At 40.2% G+C, this 19,823-nt stretch overlaps 1 protein-coding gene across 5 annotated transcripts in view; it reads left to right on the plus strand.

The window, feature by feature from the left end:
• Positions 1 to 19,823, plus strand: part of GRIA3 (glutamate ionotropic receptor AMPA type subunit 3) — a 272,052-nt gene that overhangs the window by 249,275 nt on the left and 2,954 nt on the right. For 4 of the 5 annotated variants that reach the window (XR_011499627.1, XM_070502043.1, XM_044763538.2 and 1 more), the window contains 2 exons: positions 12,733 to 12,847; positions 15,410 to 15,657. Coding sequence is in view for 4 of the 5 variants with exons in the window: in XM_070502043.1 (XP_070358144.1) it covers positions 12,733 to 12,847; positions 15,410 to 15,655 (361 nt within the window). In the remaining variant the exon portion in view is untranslated. The remainder of the gene's footprint in view (positions 1 to 12,732; positions 12,848 to 15,409; positions 15,658 to 19,823) is intronic. The other variant, XM_014839207.3, reaches the window with a different exon arrangement.

Raw genomic sequence — 19,823 nt, forward strand, 5'->3', positions numbered from 1 at the left:
GCAAGGAATTGATTTTTTTTTAAATCACTTGCCAAGTGATGACCTGTGGTTAGGTCACATTCAGCTCTGTCTCCTGTATCTTCTCTCCATCTGGATTGACCCGCAAACATTAGAGAGCTGCTTCCCTGAGGCAAGAAAGTGGATACAAGCATTTTGAGAAAAAATGTTATTGGCCAAGAATGAAACAAAATGAGTATTCTTAATGAAATTTCCATTCATCCCTTATGGATTCCAATTAATCAAGGTTTTACTATGTGTCAAAAACCAGTAACTTCCTTTCCCACCAGTATGAACTGATGACCTTGACAGTTTAGCCAAGCTTTTGGCTCCTTTGAGTTTTGCAATGGCTAACCTGATGCCTAGAGTATTTAGCACCTTCTTCCTGGTCTTTTGCTCATGTTTTTAGCAGACCACAGAGAACCTAATTATAGCATTCAAGTGAGCTGCAGAATGAAAATTAAGCTGGATTGGATACATTGTTCTATGATTCATCGTTCATAATCAGCATGGTTAAAAGGAGCCATGGACTGTATCAAGATGACTCTAAAATATCCACATGATGCCAAGTACCCAGAAGTTTTCAAATGACCAGATGTTTGATGTTACATAAACAAAAAAACTGCCTGAATTTTAACTTTTCACCCAAATGTGTTGGTGTCATGAAGACCCCTAAATCTTTAGACCAGCTATTTGCTAATTACAACGAGCAATCAAGCTTATTTTTTTTTTTACCTCAGTTGATACTGCTGCAAAGTCAAGTAACTTTATTGCCAGCCCATGATTTCCACATTATCTGATTTTTGATAGGTAAATGGAAAACTATTTCAGTAGATACTAAATATTTCCAACTTCTTTGACCATAATGCTACCTGCCAGGCATCTTTCAAATCACTTTTTTTGGTCATTACTCCAGCCAACCTTTGAAATGTCAACCCCTTTCTCAACTACGGATAATAGTATGATGAGTGCCGCAAATCCAACGATCGCTTATTCTGTTTCTGGATTATCAAGGAGCTTGCCTTTATCTTCTTCCTTCTTGCTACCTGCTGTTTTCTGAGAGTGAGCAAGAGAAGGGGCAAGAGATGAACTTGAATCTGCTTTACCACTCGTTAGTGGTGATGCCAAAAACAAATCAATGAAGAAGAAGGTAGAAAAGGCAGTGAAACCTCATTAATTTGGAGCCCTCTAATTTATAATTTGTGACAAACTGGACAGGGGCTACAGTCTACAGTCTAACTTCATCAGGGTTGTGGCCTAGAGAGGTTTGTTAAGCAAATGAAGAGTTTAGACTAAATTGTCAGTTGAATTTTTCCTTAAGAGAACAAACGTTTTGCACATGTTGGAAGCATTTACTACATATAATCATATTCATTACAAATCTATCTGCTAAAGTAGTTCTCACGAGGACCTCCACTAAGGCAATGTTTTATAGTGAGTTTGAATTACAAAATAGACTTAAAGTAATAAAACTGTCATACTTCAAACCTATTTTGTAATTCAACACTTTCTCATTCAGACATCCTTCCCCTCTGTTAGTCCAAATCAGTGAAGTTTAACTGCATTAGTAAAACGGCTTGAGAATTACACTTCTTTGTTGTATCCCATCCCCAGTTAACATGACAATTGACTGTCGAATATACCATCATTAAACAAAGAGAATGAGACCCAGAGATGGTGATGACTTTGAGAAGGTCACACAGCTAATGCTGTCACAGATCTCTGCTCAATTTCAGGGTCACCTCTTGTGATAATATTGCAGACAGCAATTCATCACATCTGCTCATCCAATGAGCAATGTGAATCTGATTGCATGTGATATATTTCCATACAAATCAGATTCATTCTCAACTACCTCGGTTACAACGAGGCAAATGGCATGTTTAAGCCATACCAGCCCTCAGTACCGATTACTAAAGACGACAGTAATCACAAAGCCTGACATTTATGAGTGCTTTTACTTTTTCACAAACACTTCCACACCTATTATTTCTGAAAGCAGGAGAGGGAGAAAAACCTGTGTTACTTATCTCTCTGTCTCTCTTCTGCAACATTTAAATAATGATAAATGGGCAATTATGTTAAATTGTTGACTTTCCCCCCTTGCATGAGACATTACACATTCTAAGCCTACTCTCAAAAAGTTACTATTCTATGGAAGGAACCAACAACTTTTCAGGCTGTTTTAAATGTGCATATGCTTAAACTAATGAAATAGGTTTTTATTTTAATTTCTGAATACAAGGAATTAAGACAAGGTCAGCCACTAAGGTAGGCCCTGAACCAGACCTACAGGCTAAAACTAAAAACCAGCTTGGTTTTACCAATTTCCTAAACCTGGGCTAACAGAGCCTAAACAAATCAGACTTGACGTTCCTTGATGGACTATAAATACACAGGCAAGGAGCATGGAAATTAGAGCTGTGGTGTGGGAATTTTTAACCTGCAAATCACCCTTTTGTGTTAGTGCTTTATTACAATGTGTGTGCAAATGCAGTAATTAAGAGCCAGTAGGTTGTTTCAGCGATAAACTCAGATCACCAGGGGTTTGTGACACAGCCAGGGAAAGTCTGTTGCTGTGAATCACAGCAGAATGGGGATTTAGCTGGTGAATTACCACATAAGCACATCAGCCTCCCTTCACAGCTGCCTGTCTCCTCAAACTTTCCAATTCTTCTGATCTCCCCCCGCCCACCCCGCGCTTCCTTCCCTTAATCTTGGGAAAGGGACAGCAGCTTAGCTTTCGTGTGTAGTCTTACCTCACTAGAGGAGGTCTGGTCAGTGAAACAAACTATTTGTGACTGGGTGACAAGGTGTTATAAGCCCTACTCCACCTCACCCCGGAATTGCCCTGGCTGTAGTTCTATCCAGGGATTTAAATAGACTTCCAGCATCCATATTTTCCAAGGTGAAAATCAGCACACTGTGTGCTTTGGGGAACATTGGAACAGCATGTTTAAATGGAACCATTCAGAACCCCTTGACTGCAATGAGAGTTGCACAACATGTGCCTTAGCTTGTAAGGTGTGTGGGGAAGTAAGGGATGAGGATGAGGATGGGACAGCAGTTAAACTCCCATTAATTAAATAAATGGTTGGATGATCTTTATAATTTATAGAACATTGATAGAGAATATTGATGCAGTTTTATTATCTTTAAATATAGGAATTAGAATAAACTAGCCAACGTGATTCTAGGAAAGAACTTAGGGAACTTGTTTTAATAAATTCAAAAAATGGCTTGCAATTAAAATTAGTTGTGTTTTCTTTCACATGGGTGCTTTTAAAATACCCAAAAAGAGTTTGTTCTCTTAAGAAATTCAAACATGTTCCTATTCCTTATCACTAGCAATCTTTTTTTAAAATCCCGTGCATTTGCTTAGCAAGTCTTCTACTGAAGGACAGTGAAAAATTATACTTTAGGACAGCCCATTTCCAAATGCCCTCCGCTTCCTCTTTGGTGGTGCATAGATGAATGAGGTGGTACTGTGTTTTCCATATGTATAAATGAGATCTTCAGTTTTGTGTGTATTTCTTCTTCTTCCATGTATGTCTACAATTCTCCTCTCCTATGCCACCGTCTCTTAACCACTTCTCTTCCACACCCAGAATTCTTTGACATTCTTGGGCCTTGGGTAATGGATGTGAATCTGCATCTGCCTTTTACCTGCAACAAGATGGACCTTTTATTGGCAGGAGCCATCCCTAAAGGTAGACATTTTGGATACCCAGGGTTAAGATGGATCCCAATGACTCTTTATTGACACTGTTATGTGTGTAGGCAAGAATCATTACAGATCGATGGCACTTCCTGGGTCTTAGAAGAAGTTCCCGTGAATCACCGAGACTGGTTTGAGATCGAGGAGTAGGGTGAGTATATTATGCTCTTCGTTGGTTTGCATGTTTCTGTGCTGGTGCTGCCTCCTGGAAGTATGAAGAACCTGACGGTTTTCTTTCCTAGTAGTGACTAAATTTGCTCCTTGAACTTACTCAGGTCTTCCTCCCAAGAGCAAACCCTCACTTTCTCTCAAGTGGCTGCTTCAAGCAAGGGACATTTTTGCCTTAAGAACTGAACCAGTCCAGTGACTGCCAAAACCATTGATTTTGCCAGATGGTGTTAAAGAATAAATTCTACCACCGGAAAAAAAATTGTAATCCAGAAAGAAAACATGTTTAAAAATTAATCCATCTAGTGATTTTTTTTTAACTGACTGCTTGGCCTTAACATGGTTTCAATGATTAGGACATGATTATTTGCCTTGGGTGTTATCCTGATAACTTGAATGTGTTTCTTATTGACAAATAATGACCAAATATCCAACAACAGAGCTACAGAAAGAGGAGCAGGAGTGAAAAGCCTGAAGGTAAGAATGCTGTTATACAATTACCAAGAGGAAAGACGCCGTTGCAGGGGCAGAGTGAAATGGTGTGTGTCTATGCCCTTTCTGCCTCTCTAAGACCAAATCATTTGCTTTCCTTTCACTTGGAGAGAAGGTTATAGAACCACACTCTCTGAAAGGTAGGACAACCATGTAAAAGAAAGACAAAAGATTTGAAACGATTGAAATACATTCAATGAGGGTGGGAGTTAAGATTGGTGGAACAGGGTGGGGGCAGATTTCTTTTATGGAGAACAATTGAAATCCATTCTCTTTTGACTTTCTAGAGAGCGGTATAGCATTTGGCCCTTGGCACATGAGACAAATCCTCATTGGTCAGAGCTGGCAAAAGTGTGGTCCAAGTGCTAAATTCACCTTAAAGCTTAATTTCATCTGGCCTTGAAGCAAATATTTCTCAAAATATAGACATAAGGCAATACCATACTTTGCATTTGAAAAAATAGAGAGAGACAGTAAGAGAGAGAGAGACTGACTCTGCTAGTGTGTTCTGTCTGGCATCACTGCTGGAAATGCAGATAAGTGGATGCTAGAGTGTGCGCTCCAAGAGGGTGGTATGTGCCCTAGCATGGCAACCAGATCTTTCTGGTTTCAGATCTGATATATAGACCCCATTTGTTGCAATCTATTGGCGTGTAAGCTAAGACTGATTCTTTTTCTATGGGTCATGGTCAAGGGAGGGCTATATGGGAAAAAAGAAGATGCTGGCGCCCATCAGATTAAACTCTAATGAATATTTTCATTCAGGCTAGAGTCAGGGGAATGAACTAGATATCTTCAGAAACACTTGTCATGTGAGTTTCTGGTAAAGATCAGTTTCTATCTTCTCAGTCTATGCTCTCTTTCTTGGTGTGATTGGGATAAACTAAAGAAAACACATTTATAAATAATAAAACCCAAACAAATTTGATAGTTTGAATTTTTAATGGATCTTAAAACAGAGTTTTCAAGTGAATAATATAAATTTTGTACTTGGGAAAGTATCTGTGGCCACATTCTAACCAAAACTGGCTTCTCCAGAAGCTTAGCATCTTCTCTGAGCCCCTTCTCTCTGTCAGGGACAAATTGAGAAAGAAGTCTTCCCAGACAGATTGGGTTATGTGAGGTAGTCCACAATCAATAATGATTTTGGATTCCTGTTCTAGAGGAGGAGGTTGGACAAAGGCCCAGTTTGGCAGAAATCCATCAGTGAAATTCACAACCTGTGGGATCAAGGGATCTAATACTTTGAATTCGAGAGGTTATCATTTGGAAATGCACTCGATTTACCCACATATCTCCAAGTGACTTCTGGGTCTGCTTCTTTAGCACAGATGCTCATCAATAGGTTTCAATCACTAGCATTAAGCCCGTAGTAAAATGACTCACAGCTTTCAACTCCTAATGTCATATGCATGCATTATTAAATTTGCTCTTTGCACTTACATTAAATTATGATCTCATTAGCAAGGAGTTAAATAGGTTTGAGCTACATTTGTGAACTACATAGATATAAATAGTCTCTCAGAGGGAGCTTCTAGCAGCTAAGCACTGCATAACAGCAAATCATTGTAGCTGCCCCTGTGGAATGAGGGTCGCTTGAGTGGCCAAAGTCCAGTAATGCCAGCAATCATATGTGCATGCTCCCAGGTTGTGGAGAAAGCTCGGGCTGACCCAGGGATAGAAGGATTGAAATAACTTAAACCCTCATTCTCTTATAATCCTGCATCCAGAAACTCCTGTGAAAAGAAATGGATAGAAAGTGTTTTTAAAGGGCTGCAGACACTAGTGTAGTCTAGGGCATATTTTGAACTGCCACAGCCTCCAACAGCTACTAAATGAAGAGGTAAATCCCTTCACTATACATTTCCCAAGGTAATCTACAGAAAATAATACAGAAGTCCTTAAAGTAAATCCTTTCATCCAGCAAAGAATCTTCTCTTGCTTGGTCATCAATTGGCTTCAACTTGATAAATCAAGACCCACCTGTGCAGAGATGTCTGTAGTTGCCTGCCTGTACATGCCTGTGATTTCCTGAGTGATGCTAGGAGTTCTCCAGAAAAGGCTAGGGAAGCAAGTGAGCGATTGGGAAAGATGGCTTGTCACCATGAAAACCTGAAATATCTTCAGTAGAAAAGCCAGTGAAAGTGAGGATGGCCTTCTTCCCTCCACTGGGCCAAAGATAATTCTCAAAAGTTGTTCAAAAGAATCACTAGGTACAAAGAAGCAAGTATTAGTAACTTGGAGTGAGGTTTGGATGAGGAATAGGGTGACAGGGTGGGCTTCCAGCTTAGGTTGTGCTAAGTTTCCATTTTCATCACCCAGATATTGTGTTGTTAGAGCAGGTTTCTAATTAACTGTGCAAATATAACCCTTGCTCATATATTTCTTTTACTTCTCTGTGATCTCCTTGTCTTTCTCCATAACCTATATATTTGCATATATATCTATCCCTCCTAAGAGCATCACTGAAGATCTTATGGCATCATTAATTAAACAGACATTTGCTCTTTAGATGTCCCTGCTCAGAAAGGAGAAATAAAGGCATTTAGAGCAGAATATCTTAGTCTCTCAGACGGACAAATTGTACTACACCCTGGGTTTCTATATTTTGCAAGCCCGGAGCCACATCCATAGTACAAATTCTTATCTCAACCCTTCCAGGATCACAATGGTAGAATGGAGGAATCAACTTAGTCATTAATTCACAAAGCCATTTTTACTTCTTTTCCGCTATGGGGAAACTCAGCACCCTCACATCACTCTCTCCACATTTCTTTGTTCATAAGAAAGAATCCAACATGGCTCCAAACTACCTATGTTAGGTATTTCCTGAAATCAAAATTGAAAAATAAATTGGACAGTTCTTTAGAAACATATCAAAAATGTTACTTTGTTTTTTTGGAATAAACAGTTTGTACTTTCACAGGAAAAAAATGGTCTTCTTATCCTAAAGCTGTCTCCATATGTAATGTTGGCTATTGCTAACATAACTTTGAACTTTGAAATGGGGGTTTGGTACCTCCCAGGAGCGAGCCTGGAACCTAGACAACTGCCACCTGGGGCTGGATGCCTGGGATTAGTGAGCACAGTCCTTTGTAGCTGAGTTACTGCCAGGTGTGGATGGCAGAGATAAGCAAAACTTTGTATCAGCCAGTTATGTTTTCTTCAAAAATAGAACTCATTTTCAAAGCATTATGAATTACAATACTACCCCTATTAAGAAAAATAGATACCACTCAATGACTGTTCCCTACGCTCAGGAATCATCATTCAGCCACAGGTCAGCACTACCTTCTCATCCTTTTCAATGACTATATAATTCACATTTGCTCTTTCTCTCTCCATCTGATCAACAACCCGTATACATTTTTATGATGTAGATGCAGTAAACCATTTTCTTCTTAGGAGAACTTTATATTGTTTTCCCTCCTGGACATTTTTTAAACAACATGGAATAAAGAGTTGGAGTTTGTAAATAGTTACTCTTTGCTTCATTTCTCATTTCTTAGGAAGCTTTGTATTTTAACAAGGAATGTTGCTAAAACTTAAAGGTTTGCAATTCTCATGGTGGAATTTCAGGTACCAGTGAGGATAATATTTTCGGACAGGGGGACGTTCCAAGACCCCGTGAAATTACATCACACAGCTCTCCTGTTCTCTCCCTAAGCCTGCTGACCCATGCCTTTGACTTGGGAGGGCTCTATACAGCAAAAGTTCATAGCAAGCCCTTCAGAAGGGAGAATACCTGACTAATTTCCATGATAGGAATCTGACCTAATTTGTTTAATTCTTTCTATTCTCTATTGAGGTGAGTACAATAAATATTTTTGACTTATAATTCTCTTAGGTGCCAGTTAAGGGCCTGCAGTAATTGCTCTGGGACATTCTCCTGGAGACATGTTGCTGCGCCACCATGAAAAGCCCCAGCTGCAAGATATGCCCTTGCCGGGTTGATAGTTTTTTGGAGTATGGTGGTCCCTAAAGAAAAAATTAGTTATGAAACATCCAATCCTGAAGAATAAAAATAAGGAGGGCTGCTACCCTTTTATGTGTTCCATTGGAAAATGCACAGTACAGAGTTAGACATATTAATTTGCCTTCTGGCCTGCCCCATAATTTGTTGTGCAGGCTTGAGTAAATTGCTTAACCTATCTGTGCCTCAATTTCTTTACTCATAAAGTAGAGATCATAAATCTGCCTTCTTAGAGTAATCATTAAACTTGACCAATAATGATTATTATTATCATAATTAGGCAAAGTACTAAGCCGAAAAACAGAATACTAAAGGAGAGTTATCTGTTCAACAAGTATTTATTTAGAGAACTATTCTAGGTGGGGATACAAATACAATAGCCATTGAGAAGCACACAGTATGATGGGAATTATAAGACATGGGCATAAATAATAAGGCAAGGTAGAATATGAGGGAAAGGAGAGAAAATATTGGAGTGGTGAGCAAAAATGGCTTCATGGAGAAAGTGACATTTAAAATGACCAAATGCCCACCTTCCACTTCCTTTAAAATACTAAAGTGTGAGTATGTGTGTGTGTGTGTGTGTGTGTGTGTGTTGGACGGAGGGTGTCAATACATTCACTTGCTTTGGATTGGGCTAGGCAATACATCCAGTAAGGTACAGTAAGAGAGAAAATTATGTAGATAAAAGCAATTTTTCTCTGCCATTTTGGGAATTTATTCCACCCCACAGCAACGTACAGTTCTAGGAGATTTGGCCTTTAAAATACTTTCTTTTCTTGGCAGCTATCCTAACCTTGTTAAGTGGTATTATCTGTGATTTCTGATTACAGCTTTTATGCTCCTTGGCTGTGCTGCTGCTTGAAATGTTTGTTTTTCTCCTTCATTTTTATTTAAAAGTTCCCAAAAGCACATTGGTTCCCTGCCAGATTTCATAAGCCCTGTGACTTTTTTCCCAAAGACTAAACTTCTAGGAATATATCATTTGTCAGATTTCTCTCAAGTCCTGGGGCATCAGATAAGGTCTGGATGCTCTAAGGCAGGGTTTCTCAACCTCAGCACTTTTGACATCTGGGGCTTTGTTGTAGGGGGCTATCCTTGCCTAGTAGGGTGTTTAGCAGCATCTCTGGCCTCTAGCCACTAGATGCCTATAGCACACACACACACCCAGTTGTGACAATGAAAAATGACTCCGGACATTGCCAAATGTCCCCTGGAGGACAAAATAACCCCCGATTGAGAACCACTGCGCTAAGGTGACCTCCGTTGCAACTGGGGAGGCCATGAGAGTGGAGAACAGTACCAGCCATTCTGTGGAGACCACTGGGTGACCTAAGGAATAGATAGGGCATTTGTCGGAAATAGAATGCTAAATTGCTGACATACTGAGCCTGGGTTTTGGCAAGAGTGGATGGTGGCAGCCTAGAATAGGCCCCAGCTCAGGAAAAGCCTTCCCTCCTCAAAAAACCAGTGCTCCTAAAGCTTTTTTATCCCGGGACCTCCTTCCACACTTAAAAATTATAGGGAACCCTCAAAAGGTTTGTTTATGTGTGTTATGTCTATTAATATTTACCAGATCAGAAATTGAAACTGAAGAACTTTAAAAGAATATATTCATTAATTCATTTAAAAAATAATAAACCCTATATATGCTAACGTAAATAACCTACTCTTGTGAAAAATAATGATATTTTTTCCAAAACAAAAATAAATTAGTGAGGAGTGGATTTGTTCTATGTTTTTGCAAGTCTCTTCAATATCTGGCTTAATATAAGAGAAGAGGATTCTAATTTCCGCTTTTTCATTCAATCTGTTGTGATATCACATGTCATGTAGCCTCCAGGAAACTCCACTGTACATCATGAGGTAATAAGAGTGACAAGAGCAAGGAATATCTTAGTACTATTATAAAAATAGTTTCGACTCTGCAGGCCCTCTGATGAAAGGTTTCAGGGATCCTCCAGGGGTTCTTGGACTACACTTTGAGAACCATTACTCTAAACTAACATGTCGCACTTTTATCAACCTAGCTCAATTAAGGGTTGACAAAGTTCTTTAAAACCCAGGATCTCTAAGGAGAGATCTCTATTTGGACCTCATTGTGAGTGCCTTTAATCAGACTGCTCTGTTCCTGAGATCTAGTAAGAGCAGCTGTACTGAAAAATGGAATGAAGTAATCTGAAGAACATAGTACCTTGAGGGAGGACGTGGGCTGGTAAGGGCTTAGTCAGAGAGCAGCATGAGGACACTGGGCCCTTTGCGATAAGAAAAGAGGAAGCACAGAAAGGAGGAAGGAAATGCTTTGTACTTTTTCCTGTGGTCCCAATGAAATCAGTTACCCATACGCCATTGGAAAGCATCTCCCTGCATTCTTAGCTAACTGCCATCATCCTGAGCCCGGATGCCAGTGCCTAGCTTAAGGGATAGCACTGGGGAAGAGACGGTGGTGATAAAACCAAAAATTATCAGGGGAAAAGAGAGAAGGGGAGCCAGACAGTGGGGATTAGGGGAGAAGGCAGTTCTAACACTGATCTCAGGGCCATAGATGGCCTGTCTGTCCTTTAAAAGTCTAAGACTTAAACTTTCACTGCCAATAATATCTTTTTTTTCAATAATATCTTAAAAAGGCTCAAAGTTTTATGTGACTATCTTTTGTTGCTTTGCATTCCAAGCAACTCTGGTTGGCATGTGAGAAGCCTACATTTCTGAGCATTGATTGAAGGAACTTTAAAGTATAAAAGGACCACAATTTCCTAGTGAGATAGATACAAAATGCAGATATTCTGGCTGCCAAGCCCTGCACTAACCAAGAAAGTGTCACCTCCCTGACACTAAGGGTTTATAGCTTTTTAAATCTCAAATGCTCTGAAATTGCATATTATTTTTAAATGATGGTACATTTCTCAGAATATCTCAAGATGAAATGGTCCCTTTGCTCTCAACAGCAAAGGGTCAGGGGTGGGCAGGAAATAGGCTTGGGGACTTGGTCTGATAGAGGCCAGATCTCTGTGACTGTAGTAAGTCTTGTCAATGACTGGATATGTTGGTGGTTCCAACTTATCCAAAATAAGCTAAGAAATTCTACAGCATGTTCATAGTTACATAAATGTGTCTGCTTTCCTCCTTGTAAATTAATGGCATTCAGAATAACATACACTGGTGTTGGCAATATTGTTCACATGAATCTGAACACACAGTAGTTTATTGCCTCATAATAGAATTATGCCACCCTCTGTATACAATGCATTTTTCAATCCAAAGTTATTAGAGGTACTTCATTTAAGATTCATTAGCTCTAGAAAGAAGAGAGGGTAAAGGTCATTATTTCCGTTTTACAGCTGAAGAAATTTCTAAGAGAGAAAATCTTTATCCTAGGACCAGTAGGGTTTCACGTATTTGCCCAGTGGCTCCAAACGCAGTCCTCATACTTTAAGAGGTGGAGCACTAGGGAGCTGTGGCCCGGCCTCCTGGGGATGTGTTAGCCTCTTACTCGTGGAAGTCTTATCTCACTGGAGCAGCCTATCTAAACTGTTCCTCTACAGTGCTACCCACAGTGGCAGAGTCACTTTGCCATTTTAGGTCATGCTGTATTAATAATCCATTTTTAAACAGTCTGGTTCACCTCTGATGATCTGAGTTAACCACAGACATATGACTGTATCAGGGAGACAGCCAGTCAGTAACTCAAAAACAATCCATAGGCCAGTTCTCTCACTGTTGAAAGTATTCCTCTTATCCAAAATTCAGAGGTCCACATTATACCTTTAATACTAAGACCAGTACGTGCGTAAGAATTCAGAGTTTGTGAAGACATGTATCATTTTCACCTGGGCAACAGATTTGTTAAATAAAGAACAACTAATCAGAGGGTGTTTTATTCACATAGCATCTATTTTCTATTCTGTTCGGATTCATCCTCTTGTCTCATTCCACATATGGAAATGCTTCCCCTTCTGACCCCGTCCCCTTCCCTACTCCTCCATAGAACTTGCTTTCTGTCTGGAAGTACAACAAGACACCCAGTTAGATCAAACCTAACACACCTCCGTCACAAAGCTACCGCAAGCTGCCGCCAACGATTGTCACTTGAGGGGAGACCCTCCTCACTACACGCAGCCTATCTGAGGAGTGCCTTTTTTTCTATCCTCATTATTTAACAGTGTGTGCCGATTACTCAAAGCGATATGGGCAGGCCCTGGTAAATATAGCGTTGCTGTAGTGTTAACTTTTTATAAGGTAATGCTCAGGTTGCCTGCAGTGTCTAAAATTACTCTGTGGCCAGGGCCCCCTGCTTTATCGCTTTCTATAGTTTTAAAGTAGTTTGAAGCTTGAATAACATAAAATAACATAATATAATGTTATTTATGTTATTTCCCACGTGAAGAACGCCTGTAAACCTTGCAGTATTGAAACTCAGTGAACAAGGCATCTTAGACAAGCTGAAAAACAAATGGTGGTACGATAAGGGGGAGTGTGGAGCCAAGGACTCCGGGAGTAAGGTCAGTCGCTGAAGGTCTTTTTGTACTGATTAGCAATCACATTTTGAACCACTGTTTATTTTCTACCCTAAAACGGCTTTCCTTCCCAACACACACTCCCTAACACAGTGGGACCCCTTTATAACACCAGCGCTAAAGGAATAAGGCAAACACTAGCCTCAGAGGCATGCCACATGACGTCAGTCATTGACTCCACAGAGCTACCGTTGTGATAAGGAAACTCAGTCTGGCCCACCACATTTCCAAAGCTGTAAAATAATGAGCTGTGTTATAAGGGGGTTTTACTGTATTTCACATTTTGAAAGTCCAAAGAGAAAATCGAACAACAACAACAACAACCAAAAAAATGAAAGATCCAGTTGTGACAGTACTTTTTCTTAACCTCTTACAGTGTCAGAGACTTTGTAGTAAACACCTTTGGTTATTGATATATTATGTCGATCCCATCTGAAAACAGTCAAAGAAATAACAAAGACTAGTCTCTGTAAGTAGAATGATTAGCCTCCTCCCAGCTGCTGTCGTTTTGAGTTCAGCCTCTATTTGGATCTCGAATCTCATTAAGTCTGTCACAGTTCTCTCTTCCAAAGGTGTCATTTGAATCTCTGTACATAATACTTTTAGAATTTAGTCGCATGCTCCTTAAGGGTACACATTGTCAGGATAACATCACATTGATAAGCATGAAACACTCTTCCCCGCCTCCTTCCTGCCCCCCTTTGCTCCCCTAAGAAAGTTCTTTTCAGTTTCAATTTTTGCCTTTCCTTTCTTTGAACTAATATTGTGGTATCGGTTAATTCATTTCATGAAATGCCACTCATTTTCCCTGTGCGGTGAACCATTTTGCTACTGGTTTTCTACATCCTACAACAGGGAATTCTGTGAAACAAATATATGGAACCTGAAACTGTTCTTGTTGCTACAGCTTATGTGGCTTATGTCAAAGGACACCTTTTCCCCATCAAATATCACATACATATAAAAATCTAATGGGAGAGGGAGGGTTACCAGAACTTGGTCCATTTCCTCATGGACTGTGGAACAGCCTTGCAGATAGCCTCACCAGCCTCCTTAAGGTGATGATTCATTTTCTCATAAGTGACAGAAATTCTTACCACTTATCTAGCTGTCATTCATCCTAGAAGAGTGACTATTTGCAAGGTTGTTATAGAGAGGAGGCACACCCATATCCCCCTTCCCTACCATGCCATTCAATTCCAATTGGCCTGTTTATTAAGGTGAACAAGTACAAGCCTGGCTCCCATGAAAATAGAATCAAGACATGGCCATATCATCTTTAAATCATATCAAGACTAGCTGAGCCACGAGTATTGAGTATCAGCAATGGCCATCATCTACTCACTGTGCTATCATTTGAATAAGATACTCAATTGAATGACTTAACAATTTGGGTATTCCATTCAATTGCATTCAGCAGCAAAATGGTTACACTCCCTCTAAAAAGACTACAAAATGCTATTTTATTTTATTTTTTTCAAAGAAAGGCTCCTGGCCCTTGGTGTGTCCTACCTCAAGGTAGGGCTCAAAGCACCAACTTTTCTCTTTCCATTGTTCAGCAGTTCAGTTTTTGCTTTTTCATACAGACAGATAGCTTAGTCAGATTTGCTGTTTGACCTGAAATTCACTGATGGGCTTCCTCAATTTCCCCCCCTCCCCCATTTTAAATAGAAAGCAGAGACGTGTAGTATATTTTAAATTATTCATTACATTCCCTGGAGTAAAAGCTGAAAATGAGCTGGATTTTTGTTTTAATCATCAGCCTCCTGGAAAACCTTTCTGATGTGTATGGAGCCAATTCAGGACCCAATGGGTCCTCCTGACAATTTCCTTCAACTCTCAGGCAGATGGAAGGGTGCCAAGTCTTTGTGCTGCACCCTTGTTCCAGCAACACAAAGACTTGCTGCCCTGAGGATATGTATTTATCAGCTGGTCCCCAAAGGGAACAATTTCTCAGCCACTGGGAGAAAAGGGAAATTTAATCCTTTTTAAACAAACCCTGTGAAATAACTCCCCAGACAAGAATATCAGGACTCTCTAATATTCTCACCTGGTGTCTTAAAGACTGGTTGTTGACGAGTTTGTCACAGGGAGAACAAGGAAGAAAGGGGTGTTGCGGGGCAGAGAGGGGAAAGAGTGCTTCAAGTTCCCAAATGAAAAGAGTGTTACATTTATAGAGATTATGTCACTGCTCAACTCTGGCAAATGGTGTTTATTGAGGCTGGTTTATTGTGCTTGTGTTTACTCTTTTGCTCCCATGGCCAAGTGCTGTGTTTTATTTGGTTATTGACACCATTTTGAGGTACTAGAGGATTGAAAGAGTCAAAATAAAGGAACATTTAGGTGAGGATTACAAAATCAACAGAAGCACAATCTACCATTTTGCTGGCCATTGTGAAACATCAGGCAGTTGCCAGAATTGAATCATAACACATCAATGTTTAGTTATTTTACAACTTAGAACTATCCTATACTGTTGTAATGTATTATAATGTCCCATTGCCTTTGTTTTCCCCAAGAACTAATCACGTTGTTCATTTCTCTTAGGACAAGACCAGCGCTCTGAGCCTGAGCAATGTGGCGGGCGTTTTCTATATACTTGTCGGAGGTCTGGGGCTGGCCATGATGGTGGCTTTGATAGAATTCTGTTACAAATCACGGGCAGAGTCCAAACGCATGAAACTCACAAAGAACACCCAAAACTTTAAGCCTGCTCCTGCCACCAACACTCAAAATTACGCTACATACAGAGAAGGCTACAACGTGTATGGAACAGAGAGTGTTAAGATCTAGGGGTACGGTTAAGGTCTAGTAAACTAATCAGCCTTACATTACTGTTTGTTAATCTCTTTCTTTTTTCTTCTTTCTTTGTTTTTTTGGTTTGGTTTATTGTTTCAAGCATTGTCTACTCTTTGCAACCATTTGATTCTTTGAAAACAATGGTTGTGCTTTCTTATTAGGCGGTGGTGCTTTCCTAATAGCATAGTTGTTATTAAATTGTGGTCTGTGACCCAAAAGGGAAAAAAATTCTCTAGAGCAGTGCTGTTCAACAGAAATATTTGTGAGTCACATATGTGAACCACACATGTAGTTTTAAATGCTCTAGTAGCCACAGTTTAAAAAGTAACACGAGTGAAATTAATAATATATTTTATTTAATCCAAAATACCATTCCAACATATTATCAGTATAAAAATGATGGGACGTTTTACATTCATTTCTTCATACTAAATCTTAACAATATGGGGTGTATTTTATACTTATGGCACATCTCCACTCATACTAGCCACATATCAAGTGTTCAATAGTCACATGTGGCTAGTGACTACCGTATTGGACAGTGCAGCTCTAGAGAAAGCAGCTGCTCTGGTGCTGATGTTACAGTGAGGTATGAAAGTGGGGCACTGCCACCTGGAGAAATGCAGTGTTTCCACAGGGGAGTGGTGGTTCTCTTAAGTGTAAGCTTGAGACGATTTCTTTAATCTTTGAGTTCCTTTGTTGTCCCTTTCTTGGAACTGATGTTCAGGTAAGTGTCTCCCAAAGAACAGTCTAGGCTCCCTGCTGCTGGCTGCCCTCAAATTCATACTTAGATGAACCTAACTGATGCCACCTTGACTCTGGCAGCTACAGCCACATCCTCCCCCCGCCCCACCTCCAATAACTCAGACGTGTTCAAAGGCAAGCTTGAATTAGGATAACATCTCCATTCTGGAAGTGTTTAAAAGAATATAGTCTTGTTACCTTCAAGTGCATCTGTCATCACTAACACACCTATCTGAAGTGGAACAGGATAATTAGCAACTTCATAGCCCTTATTTTAGGGGGGAGATTTTTTGCGTCAGTGTCAATGTGCTTGCATCTCTACAAATGCATTTGTATTTTGACCTCCTTATATTTCACATTGTAGATCTAAATTCAGCCAATTTTAAATAATATTTCATCTGAATAAATCATGCGTCTTCACCATGGAAAGCTATCTTGTTTGATGAAGTTGCTGGTTGTTCTTTCCTGCTACAGACTGGGGCCTTTTGCCACAACATACTCAGTACGCTGAACTAACCCACTAACAAAGTGTTCCCATTGCACTGTAGAATGTATAATACATGAATTCATCTGTAGTCAGCATTGTTTGCATGCAAGCATTCAATGTTCCAGTGTGCTTAAAATATTTTACTCCTGAGTAGGTTATATAGGTCCATTACAATTTGGGGCACGTTATTTGCTTTTTCATAGGATAGTACATGAGTAATTTCAGCCTAGCTTAATTATCCTAAATTCTGAGATACTGGCATCCAAAGAAATAATACACCTTAAATCTGCTTAGCAGTTTTCCAAGTGCTCTCCCATCTCATTTGAGATAATGGGTCAGAAAGTATTTTCCCTTTCAGGTAACTAAGACCCAGCCACATCAAGTTATTTGCTCAAGGCAACATAACTAGATAGTGGCAGTTCTGAGACTAGAACCCAGCCCTTCTTCCTCCTATAGCTATATTCTTTACTAAACCAGGCTGCCTCCAGCCACCCATGGCATGGTAGTCTGCAGGAACCTTGAAACCCCAAGGGGATCCTGTCAAATGGAGAGCAGATCCTAAAGCTATGTTTACCAAAAAAGTCCTGTTTACAAAAAAGTCTTGAGGGGCTTCACCGAGGCTCTGTATGCCCCACTTCCTATGTACTTGATATGAGGTTATATATTCAATCACTCCTACTTTCCCCAGAAAGAATCTTTCTGAAACAGAAGGGTATCAGGGCTCAGGGTCACATGGCCTCCAGACTCTCTTTATTATCAGCCATTCTATCTGAGAATCTAGGTCCCTACTCCCCAACTGCTGTAACCTCAGTCTCTTGTTAAAGCCCCAGAGCAGAGCTTCTCAAATGTCAATGTGCATGTGAATCACCTGGGGATCTCATAAAGGTGCAGATCCTGATTCAGCAGGTCTGGAATGGGGCCTGAGAGTCTACATTTTTCACAAGCTCCAAGGTCATGTTGATGCTGCTGGTCCAGGGAGTAGTAAGCTTCTAGAGACAATTATCTCAGAGCATGTAACTGAAGGAAAGAAAGAAAGGAAGGAACGGGAAAGGGAGGGAGGAAGGGAGGCAGGGAGGGAAGGAAAGAGAGAAAGGGAGGCCGAGACAGAGAGAGAAGGAAAGAAAAATAGAACAAACAGAAGGAAGGAAGGAAAAGGGAAAGAAAAAAACTGAGATCAGCAAACCTTTGGGTAGAACGTTGCAGTCCTAAAGTAGAGGCCCAGAACATCAAACCTGGGGGAAGAGCCTCAGAAATGAACTTGCCACAACTTCTGGCTCTCTGGCTTTCCTGTAGTCATTTCAGTTGATCCATTTTGTGAAGCAAAATTCAGGAAAATTGAGGCAAAAATAACATTTTAATAGACATTGATGCCAATGTGGTTACAGCACAGTTAGCTAGCCCCTTGGCAAACCTGGGAAACCTGGGAAATGTCTCTGCAAACAAATCTGTCTTCCAAGCCTGTGTGAAATCTCCAGACAAGAAGGAAAAGCCTTGGAAGATGCCGGAAAAACCTTACATGTGTCAGTCCAGAGGCACAAAGCAGGCTGAGCAGGAAACAGAAAACTCTCTGCTGTCCTCAGCCAATTTGGTGAGGTAGTATTAGGAGAATGCTGGTTAAATGAAGGGTGAACTCTTCAATCATTCATCTTTTATTTCCCAAAAAGTTCTGGAATATCTCTTACGTGACTTCTAATTTGTTACCCAGTTACCAGGCTTCCAGTTCTGAGTTGGCCTAAATCTGTCAGGGTCTATTCAGGGCCACAGAGATGGAAAGGCATCCTGAGATTTTACTTTTATTGCTAATTATCAGATCCAGCCTTGGGAGTTTATGGTACCAGTAATTCTTCAGGAAGAATGACTCAAGGACAACTCACCTGCAAAAATATGATCCAGGTGAAATCTACTTAATAAAAAGGCATCCTTGAAAGAGGAGGGGGTCATCTCTCATTTTCTATGGATCAGAGTAGAGTCAGGATTATTGGACTCACTGTGGGAACACGTGCCTCAGCCTCAGATACAGCACCCACTAGGGAGCAGATAGCCTCTTGACTATCTGCTGCCTCTCTGCCTTACTGACCAAGCACTGGAGGTGTGGCCCAAGCATGCCTTGGCAAATGAGCAACTGCCAAGTGTTCCAAATTCACTGCACCCTAGGGTTGACTCTGTTTATTGTTCTAAGAAATTCTTTCCAGTTTTTCATTACTGTTCACAGCTACTTCTGGCTTCTTTGTTTTTTTCAATGATATTTTTGAAATTCTCACTTTCAAGACCTCAAGATGCTTGGAGTTAAGGAAAAAGATTTTCATGTTTCTTCTAAGATGGTTCTATTTAGTCTTCCTAGAAAATATTAACTTTGTTCATGCAGCCCATTTTCAAAGTGATCAATTTTCCTTCTGCAGCTTATGTGCATAGACATTCTTGCTGCGGATGTTTTCCCATAAGAGGTCATCTTATGTTAAATGGAAAACACATTCTGGATAACTGAGGTAGTGATGTTCTTTGTCCCCAGATGACTTTTACTTCAGTGACAGTACTTCATCTATCCCTATTTAAAAGCAGGAAACTGAGGCATTGAGAGATTAGGAGGCTTTCCCAAAGTTACACAGCTAGCTAATGACATGCCGAGGCCAATGAAGAGAGAGAAGGGGACTCTGATTTTTCTGCTATTGATATAAAATTTCTCCAAGCTTCTGGGATAGATATGACTCAGGACTCTAAGGATTCCAAGGAAGAGGATACCAACTTCCATGTTAGTCTTATTCTGTCTTCTTTGGGGCTTTTGGCCTTCAGCAGTGTCTTTGACATTCTTCTTACAGATACTTTTATTCCAAGGCCAGTGGTAGAAAATGATTATGTCATTCCTTTGGGACGAAATTCACTGTTAGCTCAGGAGGAAAAAGATGGGTCCCATTAGCGTAGAAGGAAAGGAGG

The sequence above is a fragment of the Equus asinus genome, chromosome X (genome assembly GCF_041296235.1).
Source record: "Equus asinus isolate D_3611 breed Donkey chromosome X, EquAss-T2T_v2, whole genome shotgun sequence".
Lineage (NCBI taxonomy): Eukaryota > Metazoa > Chordata > Mammalia > Perissodactyla > Equidae > Equus > Equus asinus.